This window comes from Rhamphochromis longiceps, linkage group LG17 (genome assembly GCF_057381845.1).
Source record: "Rhamphochromis longiceps isolate RC_006_pf linkage group LG17, R_longiceps_female_GT1.1, whole genome shotgun sequence".
NCBI lineage: Eukaryota > Metazoa > Chordata > Actinopteri > Cichliformes > Cichlidae > Rhamphochromis > Rhamphochromis longiceps.
In genome coordinates, this window is record NC_140573.1 from 36,504,451 (window position 1) to 36,521,046 (window position 16,596).

The window sequence follows — 16,596 nt, forward strand, 5'->3', positions numbered from 1 at the left end:
ATGAACAAGTTGTTTTCGCCCAGAAAACTGTGGCTTCCTGGTAGGGCTGGGTCATATCATACCGGTATAATGTTGGGCAACGATAGAAAAATGAAATACCGCGATAGAATATGCTTGATGGATTGTCGGAGCATTACGGCTATCGTAGGCAGGAGCCTCGCGGAGTGATACGTACTGTGCGTCAACATAATATTACCGTATTGTGTGTGCATAACCTATAAAGTTTTGTAGATATTATACATGGTTATGCTGAGGATATGTTGGCCAATTTCCACTGGAAATGCCTTTTGGTTAAACTGTCAGCAAGGAATTTGTATCTGGACTGCCAAATTTTTATATAACTTTAATGCACATAAAACATCTGCTTGTTTAAGAGAAAATACATTGATGGGGGGGGGTTTGCACTAATAAAGTTGTGGAGTTGTAAAGTATTTTGTCTAGTGTCAATTATATCATCAGTTATATCGTTATCGCAAATTTTCAAATGTATATCGTGATAAATATTTTTGGTCATATCGCCCTGCTCTACCTCCTGGATATTTTCTCTTCTTCGAACCATTCTCAGTAAACTCGAGCGATGGCTCTGTGGGAAAATCCCTGCAGATCAGCAGTTTCTGAAACACTCAGAAAAGCCCCTCTGCCACCAGCAATCATGCCACGTTCAAAGACAAATCCCCCTTCTGATTCTCAGTTTGAACAGCAGCTGGTCTTGATCCTCTCTACATGCCTAAAAGCACAGAGACACAGTGATTGGCTGATTAGATATGTGCACGAGTGAGAAGGTGACCAGGTGTACCACATGAAGTAGCCAGTAAGTGTGTATTTTAGTCACGCTGAAGCAAAGCTTTATAAAAGATTATCTTGGTTTGTTTGGAGGTCCTTTAGCGCAGACAAAACTAAACAAAATTTTTTTACACATTTGTGCTCTGCTGAAACTCTTAATCCTCATGTATTTGGTAATGTTACACATTGTGGGTTAAATTTTATGCCACAGCAACTATTGACTCGGCATCCAAAAACATGCTAACTATGATAGCATGTTAGCATGCTATCGTAGTTAGCATTCAGTCCAAAGTTTTAGCAGGTGTTAGCATGGCTGTAAACTGTAGGCTATGGCTGTATCTGAGCACATACAAAAGTTCCCACCTAAAATCAAAATTTCCATTCATTATAAGGCCTCACCTGAGTTTATTTGAAGAGCTGTGGTGAAGACCAGTCAGTAAAGCCATGGGTCTACATTTTCTGCTGTTCTTGGCTATAAAGCTGTCAGTAATAATGCAACCTCTTTCTGGAAATAATGATTACACAGGGGTTGCGGCCTTCCACCAGGGGCAGCTCAGAGGTAACAGAAGATAATGTCATGGATTATCTTTCCATGCCCACATTTTTATAACGGCTGACGTCTGCTGTGACCTCACCCCTTCCTCCTCTTTGACACGAATACACACAATGTGACATTTGTGCCGTCTCTCTCTTTCTCTCTCTCTCCTCGTAGTGTCACAGAGACGGTGTCTGTGAGCAGCTCTTATGGAGGCGGTGGAGATGACGAGGACCAAGCCCTACTGGACCGCATGGCCAAACGTGAGGAGAGACGGCAGAGGCGCATGAAGGAGGCGCTGGAGAGACAGAAACAGCTGGACCCCACTGTGATGGAGGGCAACGACAGCACCGCCACGGAGAAAAACAGCGCAGAAGAGGAGAGGCCCTCCTCCTGGCGTAGGGGACGTTACCGTGACAATGACGACGAGGCTGAGAAGATGGAAACCTATAGCTCGAGAAGAGAGGAGGAGAAGGAGCGAGAGGAGCCGAGGGAGGAAGAGCAGGCTGCCCCTGAAGGGGGAGAGGAAGAAGCGGAGGGGGTAGATGAAGAGGAGGAGCAGCCAGTTGCAGTTGTGGAGGACAAACCAAGAAGGTCTTACTTGAGAGACCAGGTCAGTTATCAGGTCACCATTCTTCTTTCATGTCAGACATTAAGTTAAGCTGGTGTAACCGACAGCCTTGGCACATTTGATCCTTGTTTCTATAGGCTTCAGCTGAAGAGCCTAAAATTCAAAACAAGGTATGGTTAGTGATTTGTTGTCTTTTTTGTTACCTTTGATTTGATCGCTGAGCTTACTTTCAAAGAACTGCTATAATCCTTTTTCATAGGACTTCGCCGAAGAAGACAGACATTCGGTAGTCAGTGAAAGTTCAAATCAGACCAAGTCGTCAAATTCAGAGGCTGGGGAGGATACAGTAGCATCAGGGGAAGCTGAAGAGGTACCAGAGGATGATAATGTAGATAATTCACAGGGGAACAAGCCTATGTTACTAAGAAATGACAGTGAAGAGGACTTTGAGGTATCTGAATCAGAAGATAATGAGGTATCATACATGCGGTAAGAACTTCAGTAGAGGTGTGATGCACAGCACGTGAAATTTCTTTGGATAACTTCAGTGTCTAACTAGACAGAAATGTTTACATGTTAAACCTCTCAATAAGACATCTTGTTGACGTGTTGATTTATGACACTGAAATTACCCGGACACCTCGTGCCGTCTAGCATGGTTTGCAACATTTGCAAACTGGTAATGACAGGTCTGTGTTTGATGAGGTGCGGTTTACAGCCGTGTGGTCAGACTTTTCAAAAGGTTAATGCTATGCTCCACAGAGTGGTCACATTTTTTTTCTGCATGTCTTCCATCTCAGCCATGAGTGCAACAACACATCACATTACACTGGCTCCACTTCAGCAACTCAGTGAGGCATCAGGTCATCTTTCGATATCTGTCAAAAGTTTAAGATTGCAATAAACCCTTTTGTACAGGGCACTAGTGTTGTCCCTTAGTTGATCCAATGTCTGGAACAAGCTCCTTTAGGCCGTATTCCATCACTACCAGCAGATTGCTTCACTCACCAGTAGTTTTAGTGTAAGACACCAGCTTGTCTGCAAACCGTCACCAGTTTTTGCAGTTGAAATTCAAATGTTCGACTGTCCTTCTTAAAAGTAAAAATTATGCCTTGACACTGAAAAAAAAAAACACATTTCAAAAGCACAGTGTTTAGTATTTATTTATTTCTGTTTGTGGTTTAGGCTGCACTTGTCGCTGCTTCAGTACAAAAGTTGGCGAGGGTGTGCAACAAGTTGGTGTCTTCCATGCAAACTGCGGGTGACCACTGCAGTTGCCTTTCAGTTTTTGCTGCTGCATCATATAGTTCTTTACAACCACTTTCATCAAGCGACAGCAAGCAACCTCCCATAACCACTCGTTAACTGGTGGACGAATGTACATTTTCCCTAGTATCTGGCAGTTGCCAACCAGTTGCCAACCAGTTGCCAACCAGCCTGTGTAACTGGGGCCAGTTCCTTCTGGTTGAAAAAAGAGGGTTTGAACTTGCCTATTAGGGGTTACCTGGACATATGGCTGTGTTTTAATGTGGATTCACCACTTCAACATAGACAGATAGATAGCTATGACAAAAATAGGGAAAAGCATATTTAACTGATGACGTCAGCATTTTATATTGAAATGGTGTCAGTGCAAGAATAAGAAAGTTTATAGCGCTTTCTTGGTAAAGATTCATAATTTGCATTACATTCATAATATATCCCATGGTCTTCAAAATTTGACTGGATATGTACTTCACAGAAATAGTAATTATCACATATAAGACTTTAATTATGTTTCTGATTATGGACAGCAAATGGATGTAGGAAATACCCAGCTGGAGACACTCCCAGTGTGATCACATGTTAGATAATCCTTTGTCAACAGTAATCCTGGAGTGGACGTAGTGTGATGTGATGTTCTGTGTTATTTTATTTGGGCGTGCTCTCTTTCTCTTATGGGATATCATGTGATGTCACATGATTGAATCCAATCACACTTCACTCTATGCACCTTTCTGCCTACCTTTGTTGTTCAGTATCACTCTATCTTGCTTTCTGTGTGTGTGTGGGGGGGGTGGCTTTAGGTGAATGAGCCCAGAGAGGAGAGGGAGGATCAGAGGAAGCACAACGGAGGGCTGCATGAGGAGGCGCCTCCCAAACAGCACAGGAAACCTGAGAGGACCACCAGGTACACAACAGCAACAAAAGCACACACTGTCTCATTGTCACCCTGAGGCCAAACTGGGGATAGCCCAGTCCTGTGAATTATTCAAGCGCCTGAGCTGTCAGCAGTATCGCTCAGATTCGTGTGACAGTTTGACGCTCTCTAATTTGTGAAAAATCATAAAGACCAGAATGCAATTTGTATTTACACTGTTGCAAAAATGTGAAGATTGCCAGTAGTTTGTGTCATCTAACTCGATAAATGTTCTGTTTTTTACTGCAGACAAACAGAAATTAGGCTAATATTTTCTCATTTTCAGTTCAATATTTTGTCACCTATCTGATAATGGTTATTTAAGTCCTACTAAAAAAGATAATGATGCCTTTATTCTGAAGCAACAGGTGACTAATTCGTTAATGAAACCTGTATGCATGAATAAAACACACAGACTCAATGAATGTGACTAATAGCAGCTGCGCTTATCTAATCTTTCTTGCAAAAAAAGGCTAGATATAAAAAACCACTTAGCTACAGTGCTGTGCATAAGTCCTGAGCCGCCACTCATTTCTCATTTCTTCATTTACTTGTATTATTTGAGCAGCAATTCTTCAGGCATTTATAAAGGTCTTTCAGACTTTTTCTTTGGACATTGGCTGTTTTTCACACTTTTCAGTCCTTGCACCCGACCATTTTCAGAGAAATGTTTTTGTTATGCTACTTAATGCTGACCTGTGACTCATTCAAGCATAAAAAAGACACCTAACTCCAGAGATGAGTCAGTGTTCTGTCTACACATAACCAATAAATTTATCTTAAGGTACTTTATTGCTAACAAGCAACATTTGTTCCCAGATCTTTAGTTGAATCTGCAAAAAAAAAGCAAAGAACACAGTCTAACAGACATGAAATAGCTTTTTTAATCTAAACGACTATTTTAAGTCTCAAAAACTTGGTATAGCTCAATGTAAAGTGTGTTCTTTTCAAAATAGAGGGAATTGTAAACTCAGAAAGTACATCAGATCCAGCATGGAATACTAACCGGAAACATGTGATTGGCAACTGCTTCGGTGTTTAATGTGACAATAATCAGCAAACACATTGTCAGTGTAGTAAAACACAAACACAGTGGAACACCATCAGTCATGGATTGGCATCCCCAGAGCCTTGACCACAACATTACTGAAGCAGTGTGGATCAAATCAGCAGAAAATGGAACAAAAGGCAGTAAACATCCAAAAAAGAGCTTTGGGTGTCCTTCAAACAGGCTGGAGAACTATTTCTGAAGACTACTTAAAGAAATGAGAAGAGAGTTCAGGCTGTGTTAAAGAATTAAGGTGGTCATACCGAATATTGATTTTCAAGTTCATTAGAATTCCACAAACTCTGATTGTGCCTTATATATTGTATTTTCATTTGTGTTTGCACATTTCAGCAAATTGCTGGACTTATTTCTGCACAAGTTTGATTTTTATGAAGAAGCTCAAGACCTTTGCTGATATATCAGTGACTCTACTCTTGTCCACTTGTGGAAAAGTACTGCAGTAACTTAATATACCAGACCCAAAGGTCAGCTGAAAAGATCAAACTACAAATAACCAAAGCTCATTGTGACCGAGTGCGAGGAGAGGACAACAGTCTGTTGATAAACAACATTATGTACTGCATTTTAAAGGAAATTAGTTTTATCAGACAGGAAGTTATGTATGAGGCTGACATTTATCATTTATTGCACAGGCTGGTGTGAAAGTATAAACATGTAGCCCGAGGCTTCTGAAACATAATTGAAAAGCAAATCTCATTCAGACTTTCAAGAAAAACACGTTGTTTTTGTTCAGCTGGCAGAGTGGCCGTGTTTTTCTGTCACAGGTCACCTGCAGTGAGTTCTCAGGTTGAAACACTGGAACGAAACTTGATACCGCCTGTAACTTTATCTTTGCAAACGTGATTGCATTTGTTTGTTGTGTGAATTCCATGAAGGCAACATCTTCTTCTGGTGTGCATTTGAATACCTGGATCAAAAGGCAACCAGCTTTCCACTCCGACCCGTGTGCTGACCTGTGTTTTTATGTGTCCTTCCCAGCCGCGGCAGCGTGCGCTCCCCCGAGCCTTCTGCGGGTGATGACCCGGACGAGGACGCCCGCCTGGAGGCGGAGCGCAAGCTGGAGGAGCTGAAGCGTCGTCGCGATGATGCGGAGAGCGGGGAGTTTGAGAGGATGAGGCAGAAGCAGCAGGACGCCGAAGCTGAGCTGGAGGAGCTGAAAAGGAAGAGGGAGGAGAGGAGAAAGGTGCTGGAGGAGGAGGAGAGGCAGAGGAAGGAGGAAGAGGCAGAAAGGAAAGCCAAAGAGGAGGTGGATGTTTTGTTTTGTTTTACTTAACTTTTAAGCTGTTTTTACTCTGTTTTATCCCATCTCTATGTAAATGTTTTGTTTAAAAAAAATCATGATGTTATAAAAGTCTGAGTTTCAGGCAAGTGGCCGATGGACGCAAATCTGAGTGTCATCTTACAATCGGTGGGAGACTGGAATCAGCAAAATTATTGTGCATGTGCAATGAAGTTCTGAACTGGTTGCCTTCGAAGTGGATGTTTCAAAGATGGGGACCAGTTCTCTGACCACCTGCAGTCAGTTGTTGTCTTCAAAGCAAATTTGATACATCAATAAGAGCAATAAGTTGCTATGAGTCTCTTCTTGTGATAATTGGGAACTGTGATAAATGTAAAAAAATTCAAATCAATCTCTGGGCTACCACCAACTGTTCTTAGACGCTAAGAGGTTGCTGTCCTGTTTTCTCTCTATTATGACTGAATTATCACACAATTCTGGTTTTCAGTCATCTTTTCCTTTTTTAATATTGTTCTTTTGTTTGTTTGTTTTTGCCCTTTCATCTTTGGATTAAGCCACATTTCTATGCAAATAGCTTATCGGAGTCTCCGATATATCCATGAAGCTGTCCCTTTAAACTTGAAAAAGCATGAAAAAGCTACACATCCCTGAACTATATGTTTACGTAGTTACAGGAAAAATTGCAGTTATTCAGTTTTGTAGCCCAAGAAAAGAAGCTTGCTTTCTAATTTGGATCTTGTTGAGTCCAGATGAAACACCTGCTGAGATATTTGTAAGCTCCTGCACACGCAGTGTTGTGTCTGTTCCCATTATTGTTATAATAAAAAAAAGGAGGGGCTGTAGTTGGGGATAGCAAGTCTCGAGAACGGCCCATCTCTTACAAATGAGTCATTCTGCAACAATAACACACCGTGTGTGCTTAAACCTCTGACTGGGCCAACAGCGAAAGATCGAAACCAAAAAACCCCAAAACAATCGAAAGAAGAATGGACTTGAATGGTTTTTATTGCCTGCCCACACAGCTGTTGCAACAATCAAATTTCAAATGCAGACATCAGTGAGAATGAAGTCAACAACCGTCACTGCAGTCTTTTACATTTTCTCATGCTCTGCACCATGTTGATTCATCCCTTTGCACCTGTATGAGCAGAAACCCATGCATCACTCTCTCTCACACTTGCACCGCTGTGACGTTATCTCGCCATACGTCTCCGTTATCATGACTCAACCTATTTGGGTCCCCGCTTGTAACTCACATATGTCATTCCTCTGTCTCCTCTTCTTACAACATCCTCGTCCTTGCGTATCTCAGACGCGATAACCTCTGCTTTCCTTCGTGTTCCCCCGCTGTACCGAAACGCGTCGCTCATTTTCGCTTGCAGTCAGCTTGCGCCGAGGCCCCTACATTCTCGCTATTACCCTGACTGGTCTTCTTTGTTGCTCTTGGCTCCGAACGTGGCGGCCCATCTCTAGCTATCTGCCCCTGTTCTTCTCCTCTTGTGTGATGTTAATGAGGCCTTTTGGTTTGTAATTAAAAGATAGCCCAGAGATACAGAGAGACTAATTAACCAAGACAAGGCTGCCGGAGAGGGCTGATATACTGCCAAGCACCAGCCCTCTTCTGAATACTGTACAAATGATTCATACTTTTTTTCCTTTCTTTTTTTTTAACTCTTGATAGTCTGCTGTATCAGGCTTTTCAAAATGCCTTTTTTCTCCCGAGGCAGCCGATGGCTGTAAATAAGAATTTACTCAGAGTAATTGAATTCGAGACTGACCTGCTTCATTTGATAAAATAAGTAAATCAGTTAGAAAGTGTCTGGGTCGGCTGCATTTTTGATTGTCAACTGCCAGTGACATTTTCTTTATCATGTGATAGCCTGTGGCAGCATAAGTATGTTTCCATTTAGTTAGAGTCGATACAAGCAGCTAGCAGACACAAGCTACCATTACCTGGCAGGACTGCTGTAATTAAATTGACCAACGCGTTCCCTGTCAGAGACACTCAGAAATGCCTGCCATCTCTTTCTCAGGAGGAGAAGAGGAAGATGAAAGAGGAGATCGAAAGGAGGAGAGCAGAGGCGGCTGAGAAGAGACAGAAGGTGGATGACACTATGGATGGAGAGGGCAAACCGTTTAAGTGTCTCAGCCCACGAGGATCCTCTCTGAAGGTCAGTCCAACTATCTTTGACTTCTCACCTCAGGTTTTCCATTCTGGTACTGCGCATATGGGTTAGGATAGAAATAGAAGCAGCAATAGAAATCAAAATACAAAGATCATTCGGCGGCCTGAACAGGCATATGTCACTGGCAGATTTTTTTCAGCGGGGGCTAACAAGCTGATTAGGCAGAGATGAACTCTGTTTGTTGTATGAAAATGCAGTTCCTGACTGACTTTTATTCCAGTAAAGCCTGAACCATGAAATATTTGCCAGATTTTTTTTCGCTGGATTATTAACTGAACCTTCAAATTTAAAAAAAAAACATAAATTTGCAATTGAGTTTTAATTTCTGTAATTTTTCCAAAAACTGATATTTTTGTGCAATGTATTGCTCACGGTAGTCATGCTTACGTCTTATTGGATACTGCAGGGTTTTTTTTTTAAAAATGGGTTAAATCCATCTGAGCTGTTTTTAAAATCAGCATCTTAAAATGGGACTAAAACATTTGCACTTAATGGCTGAATACATGATTTATTGTTGACCTGTAAGGATAAGCTGAAATGCAGTGAAGCTCTTAATAGTTTGATGAAGTATGATGATGTAAACTCTAATCATTCAAGGTAAATTAGTTTCAAACTGCATATTTTTCATCCTTAACTCAAATAAAACGTGCAAAAATGTTTGGAAAATTAAGTGTTGTAATGCTAAGCTAATCTTTACATCCCTGACAGGCCCCCACACTATGTATGAACACACTATAATGACCACGCTAACACTTGTAGCTTTGGTTAAGCAGACAGTCAAACTATTAATACATATTTGTGCTTGTGTTTTTGAATTGGACAAGAGAGTAAAAGCACGCACTTCATCTAAAACTATCAGGCTAAATTGTTGCGACCATGAAAAATCAACTTGTGATCCTGCTGCCTTTAAAATGACTGCTTTAAAGACAGGGACCAGGTCAACAACCACTTAGTCAGCTGTCGTCTTCTAAGAAACTTTACTGATCAAAAGCCAATAAGACATTGTCAGTCTCCTATCAGTCTGCTATTAGTTTGTTATTCAGTGGGGTTAAGTTGCCAATTACATGTGATTCACAACCAGTTAGCAACCAGTCGAGCAAAGTATTGCTAAGAGACATGTCACAGACGAGTTGTGCTCATCAGTAAAAACTGGCTCAAATTTATTTCAACATGCTGGCTGCCTGCCTCCATTTATAAAATAGATGGCAATTATTTGCAAACCTTCACCATTTTGTCTTAAAGTGATTGCAGTCAGGTTGAGTCAGAATTGAGTCAAAAATTAATTCACTGGGCAACCACTGATATTTTACTACATTGCAAGTGGCATCAAAGCTAACAATCAAACCAGCATTTGCATCCAAAGCTATTTGACAATGTAGTGTAGTGAACAGCGGGTGAACACTTAAATAAGTTTAAGGCTTAAAACAACTTTATAGCATTTGCGTGCTGTACTAAACTCCATTTGCACTGGTTCCTTTGCAGTCGTCAGCAGAACTCTGTAAAAGCTTTCCTGCAAGCCTGCAAACACCATCTATCCTTCAGTGCAGCAAAGCCTACTCTGAACATTCAAATATTTGGAGAGATTAACCGCCAGGTGACTGGCATCTGCACAAGTGTTATCTAACTGAGATAAAGGAGTGGATTTCATAAAACCAGAGAGAGAGATGCAATAATCAAACTGTAACTTGTTTTTTTTAAAACTGTCTAAATCTAAACCCTTCTCGAGAAATGCACGAAGAAAAGTTTCCCCCCAACCCTCCCCACCGCCTTATCTAAAGATAAATGTTTGTCACTGCAAAGGAACGTTTAATCAACTCAAATGTGAATAAATGTTTTCAGTTTTGCCAAAAGCCAACTCCCACGCACACAAAATCTAGGGGGATTTTTTAGCCAGTGGAGAAAATCTAATTAGTGACAGTTAGCTGTAATATCCATCTGGCCCATCCCAGTGAGACTCTAGACTAGAGGTTTGGCTCTAATGGTGTGTGAGCTCTGATTGTACTAGACCCAGGCACTTCTTTTAATTGTGGTCACTTTGTGAACAGTAATTCTCATGCCCCCTTCACTCCCTTCACAGACAAAGCTTTACTTTGTCGTCATGTTCACTGTACGTACAAGTGTTTCTTCGTGACTGTGTTTGTTTGAGTGCATATCTATCTGTTGTGTTCTTCACGTACACGGAACATATGAACAGTTATGGTGCTGTGTTTTGCTTTGAGTTAATTTGTGTGTTTTTGCAACAGATGAAATAATCCAAAAAAGGAGGGGTCTGGAAACTCCATAAATTAAATTAAAATCATACAGCTAATATGAATGTTGCCTTAACAAACATTTGCAGACACATTGCGTCTTTAGCATTTATTAAATGCCACATATTTCGATGTTTAGTGATTGTAATATCTGATATGAATTTCGGTTCAGTTATTCAGCTATTGCAAGGCATCTGAATAGTACTGACTAGCTAGCTAATTTTTGCTAGCAGGAAACACGCTTAAAACAAAAGGTACTCACTGTCTCGTAAGTACCTGAAAAGCTAGTTCCTTAATGCGGTTAGTACAAAAGGATATCAATAAAGACAAAACGGCATCTACCTGTCGCTCAAAACTGAAAATGGCTTGTTTGTGTGTAGTTTTTATTAAGATGAGTTTGAGAGCAAGCAGATCTGTCATGAATGTGAAAATGTTTTTGGATTGTAAGCAGGTTATAATATTGGGGTCATTTTAACAAGCAGCGATTTTTGGTACTTAAATGGGGGCTAAATTTAAACTCAGAAGGCTCATATGCTTGGGAGGTAGCTGATGCATTTCACAAAAAACGAAGTAACTCATTGTTAATTTAAGAAAATGGACAACCCAAAAGCCCAGTAGGTCGGGTATATACCATATAAGCACTAAATCCCTGGACTGTCTCCACTATCCCTGACTATAAAGGAACATAAAACCACAGAAATTTAAGTTTGAACCTTTTGTTATTATAGGAGCACAAAATACGGGCGTAATAATCCCATAACTGTGAAGAAGATAGAGCATGAAAAGCAACTCTAATCTATTTCATGCTGAAATACCTTTTGCTACATAAAGACAACAGACAACAACAGATCTGTTTTTCTCTATATTGGCTCACGTGAATTGGAGCATATTCTTGCTTGATTTATGTGCAGAGTGAATTTCATGCCCCTTTGGTTTTTGTTGAACCTGTCCAAAGGCTACTTCCTATATCAAAATGACATGCATGCCATTGAAGACACACACTTTACTCCCCTCATTTCTTTTTGCTATTAGGTGCTTTTTGTTTGACAGCTGCCATTTGGTGCCTCCTGTTACACTAAAACGTTAAAAAAAAAAAGACTGTCTTACTATCAGGAATCAGCTCCCAGTGAAACTCTCAGTCCCGAGAGCTCGCCTTCATGTTATCAGCAGTAAACCACCATAACCCCGCTCTGTATTGTAGATAAAGCTCAGTGTTCTGTGGCAGAAAAGGACAGAGGGACGAGATGAAGGACAGGCAGCAGGGATATGCAGGAAAGCGATTAGGGTTAACAGGATTACTGTAACTGCATTCGGATGGCTACGGCTCTTTAAAATGCGTCTGAGAATGGGGAATTTCCTGTCAGGGAGTATTTTTGGGAACTCCCACATTCGGTAGCAGTCGAGTGCAATGGCCTTCTTCATAAAGAGAGGGGAAGAGGGCCTTTTTTTCTGCTGTTTCTTCTTTTGTCCCTATTATAGGGTTTTGTGTTTTGTGTGTGTATGTGTGCATCTAAGGAACGCATGTGCTGCCCTCTCTTTTAGCCTTTTGTGCCGTTGATCATAAACAATCCTCAGAGATTCCCACAGACTAAAGGCAGAGAGAGCAAAGCGTTTGCTGTGGGGTGGGGGTCAGTTTCTGACTGTGTGTGCATGTCTTTCAGAGCATTTTGCACATAGAGGGAACAGTATCTTGGTGCTGCTCAAGTGAAGCCAAATTATATTACGTATGAAGGAAAATAATAATGAGATATTTACTATTTAAAAACACACCCTGCAAAGAGATTGCGGGAAATAAAGTTAAGTGCATGAAGGGGACCTATTTCTTGTCTGTGGTATATACTCTTACGATGATGGATGTTCATAAACATGGTCAAAGTTTAAAATATTGAGCAGAAGTAACCCCTGTATGGCAGAAGCTCAGGGCTCACACTGCTTTATTCTTGGATTTGTAAGCTGTCAATGAGAACAGATATCTATAATATGATCGTCTCAGGCACACAGCTCTGGCTGCAAGCATAGCAGCTCCACCCACCTTCTGTTCAAATTATCTGTTTGCCGGGTAAGGCAAAGGGAAGTCAGCTTGAAGTGGAGGGAAAGCAAGCTGAGATGGCCTTAGGTGTCACAGCAAGCCTCAGTTTAAAACAAATGAGGATTATTATGAACTATGTCTTTGGTGGAGTCAAGAAAAACAAAATCTGAAGCTGCACACAGGTTAACAGATCCCCTTTATGTTATTAATCATCAAAGCTTAGTGACTGTTTAGAACTAGGCGTGTCTACAGGTTAAAGTTAGAAATGAGTTCATATTAACGGTAATAAAAGGATTGATGCACTTGAATCAGCAGCAGGGATGCTGTAATAAATATCTGAAGTGTGGTAGAGATGTACTGCATGCAGCGGAGCAATTCTGATGCAATATTTATAACTCACAGATTTCTAACCTTTCTTTACAGATTGAGGAGAGAGCCGAGTTTCTAAACAAGTCAGCACAGAAAAGGTAAGCGTCATCTTTTTTAGTCATGTTGACCTCTACTAACAACGCTTTTTAAGCAATCCTGTTTTTGCTGAATATGAACAATACAATCGAGAGCTAGACCCGAGGGTCTGTAGTGTAGGACGTAAAGCCCAAACTGTATGTAATGTGTATATCATTTTCAGGGCATTTAGATTTTTCATGCACTGTATGTTAATTTCTTGCTTTTGCCCAGCAGCACAATGAAGGCGTCTCATTGTCCTGTGGTGTCCAAGATAGACAACAGGCTGGAGCAGTACACCTCAGCTGCTCAGGTTAGCTCTGCATCAGCTTTGAAAACACTGATGGATGGATGGATGGATGGATGGATGGATGGATGGATGGATGGATGGATGGATGGATGGATGGATGGATGGATGGATGGATGGATGATGGATGGAGTTGTTTGTCATTTTCAACAAGTTTCACGTACGTCTCCTGTGCAATCCCAGCCCATTCTTCTTTGGCGAATCTCTCAAGCTCCTCCAGATTTGATGGTCTTCTGACACAGATTTTTTGAATGGGATTCAAGTCCGGGCCTTAAGCTGCCCAGTCAGTAATGTTCACTTTAGTCTTCTGGAGGAGTGATGTGTGTTTTGTGTTGTTGTTTCTTCAGTCCTTCCACCTTGATAAGATTCCCAGTTCCAGACACACTGAAGCATCCCCAAAGCATAATACTCCCACCACCGTGTTTTTAATGTGGGGATCGTGTTCTTTGGGTTGTGCACGTCTCTCGTCTTTCTCCAAACATAACCAGAATCTCTATAACCAAAGAGCTCCAGTTTCATTTCAGGTGACGGACTTCTAGTATACCTAATCATTCTCGAGGTTTTCCTTAGGATACTTCAGTCTGGTTTGAAGGTCTACAGGCTCACAGTTCATTCCCTGTGCGAGGTTCTAGTGATTGTCTTCTTTGACATCACAATTCCCAACTTGGTTAAGTCATTCTCTTGTGTCTCTAGTGTCTTGGCAGTTGTCCTGGGGTCTTTAGACACATTTCTCACTAGTTTTCTTTTCAGAGTCTTTGAAATCTTTCACTGCCTACCTCTGCCAGCCTTGCTCTGTGTGGCTCTGTTTGAATTTCTTGATGATACTTCTCACTCCAGTCCTCAACACTTGGAAACACTATGATAACTTTTTATATCCAGCATTTGCTTTGTGAGCATCAGCAATTGTTTTTCTCAAGATTTCTTTTGTTTTTGGCACGATGCTTTCTCAAGTGACAGCTCAAACCCTCACAAAGTTTTTATATTGTGTGTAAATTGGAAGATAACCCTCAGTTTTAACTTGACTAAATCTTACAAACCCTGAGCATCACAAAGTTAAAACACATCATTGCACAGCAATGGTTTGTGCTATGGCTCAATAATTTATCTGTACATAAATAGATATGTTGAAGCAATCAAAACATCATCATAGCTCCACCCACATTGCACATACCAGTCACTGATTGATCTGTGCATCTCTAGTGCAAATATCCAATATTTGTCAAAAAGCAACTATGCAGAAAAAGTAATATTTCATTCCGTAAGCGTTTTAATTTGCTTGACTAAAATGTGCCTGCACTGCCTATTTTTGGCTATCATTCTGGAAATATTATTATCATCAATCCAAAAGTGCCACTCCTGAGCACAACATTCTACTTTGACTCCCCAACTTAGCCAAAACATAACAAAGACGTTGCATTGAGTTGTTAGTATTTATGCTTTTTTCCTGAGCTTTTATCGTAGCTTAAAACCCAGATTTCTGTCTCCTCAGAGAGAGAACAAGGAGTCTCGATCCCCTCGCTCCGGAGCTGTGGATCTGCCCGTGGTCACTGACAGCATACGAAACATCAAGAGCATGTGGGAGAAAGGCAACGTGTTCAGCTCGCCTGGAAGCGGCGGGAGCACATTCAAGGTAAAAAAAAAAAGAAAAAAGTAAAGGTGGTGCAGGATGTTAGAAAGTTGTTGAAACTTTCTGTGTGTATGAGCGAGAGAAGGACAGACAGGAAAGAGCCCAGTTCACTGGTCCTTCCTGCTCTGCCCCGCTGCCAGTGATGACCAGGCTTGGCTGACCTTTGACATTGTCCAAACAGGAAGCAGCTGTGATAAAGACAGGCGTAGCGGGCCGCATCAACGACTGGCTGAATAAAACCCCAGAGAGCAGCAAGACACCAGGAGGAAGGCCAGCGGTAGGTCAACGCTGTATGAGCACAGTACACTTAGCACTCACCTCAGAGCAAAATCCAGAACCAGAGCACATGAAGGTAGTGGCCTGCATTAGGGTTAGGGTCATCTTTTAAATATCATAAAGTTGTCATGGAAAACACAAGTAGTCATTCTTCTGCCAAAGTTTGTTTTGTTTTTCTCTTTTGTATTTTGTTTTTCTTGGCTCTTATTTTGAAGTGGGTGGTGCTTGGTTGGCAGAGAGTGATGCCACTGGCCTCTGTCAGAGACCCACCCCCGATGAGCCTGGTTCTGCCTGCTTTCATCCTGTTAAAAAGGAGTTTTTCCTTCCCACTGTCACCAAGTGCTTGCTCATAAGTGGTCTTTTGATAGCTGAGGTTTTCTCTCTGTTATTGCAGACTCTTGAGATGACTGTTATTATGACTTCACGTTATATAAATCAAATTGAACTGAATTGTACACCAGTCACGATTTAACAAGTTGACCCAGAATCCAATGACAGCTGGTGGGTTTTTCTTTAACTGTCAACCAAGGCCAAATCCCACTGTGGCCTCTACACCCTCCCATTTCGCTGGGAGTGTGAAGTGCTGTTGAAGGTTCTCTGAGGCCATCCTTGTGAAATAAAACAGGTGTATGGGCAGTTATCCGACATCGCTGCTGCTCCCACGTTAGACCAGTTGGCTTGGAACGGCTCTTAATGTAGCGGACCCTCCACATAACAGTGAGAGTGACTAGTAATAATGTGCAGCATTCCCTCTCCTGCTCCAGTCCCGCTGTCTTTTTATGCCTGTGTCATATTTACTGCTGCTTATGTTCTGTGTAGGACATGTTTTATGATCACTTTCAAACGATGCAGTGAAGCAGGTCAGTTGGACGCAGGCTGTATCCTCTCTCTGACTCCACCTGGTGGCCTCAAATAAAAATGAATTATGACGTGTGTGAGCTTGCTGCTCTCGCAGCTGTAATTTCCAGCTATAGTGCGTGTGGACAGTGTAGACGTGGCATCATTTTCAAGCATTTGATGCTAAACCCGTTGCAGTGTTTGCTTGCAGACAATGATTGAGCTTTTTGTCCTGTCCTTCCCAAGTGTATAGAAACATTTAAA

General features: G+C 41.4%; 1 protein-coding gene across 7 annotated transcripts in view; it reads left to right on the forward strand.

Annotated features, from left to right (window-relative positions):
* The window catches only part of cald1a (caldesmon 1a), a 68,216-nt gene that overhangs the window by 45,304 nt on the left and 6,316 nt on the right, over positions 1-16,596 (forward strand). For 5 of the 7 annotated variants that reach the window (XR_014908080.1, XM_085385910.1, XM_085385914.1 and 2 more), the window contains exons 4-13: positions 1,496-1,931; positions 2,027-2,059; positions 2,149-2,259; positions 3,956-4,059; positions 6,116-6,383; positions 8,411-8,548; positions 13,265-13,308; positions 13,523-13,598; positions 15,082-15,222; positions 15,401-15,496. Coding sequence is in view for 6 of the 7 variants with exons in the window: in XM_085385910.1 (XP_085242036.1) it covers positions 1,496-1,931; positions 2,027-2,059; positions 2,149-2,259; positions 3,956-4,059; positions 6,116-6,383; positions 8,411-8,548; positions 13,265-13,308; positions 13,523-13,598; positions 15,082-15,222; positions 15,401-15,496 (1,447 nt within the window). In the remaining variant the exon portion in view is untranslated. The remainder of the gene's footprint in view (positions 1-1,495; positions 1,932-2,026; positions 2,060-2,148; positions 2,260-3,955; positions 4,060-6,115; positions 6,384-8,410; positions 8,549-13,264; positions 13,309-13,522; positions 13,599-15,081; positions 15,223-15,400; positions 15,497-16,596) is intronic. The other 2 variants (XM_085385912.1, XM_085385913.1) reach the window with 2 other exon arrangements.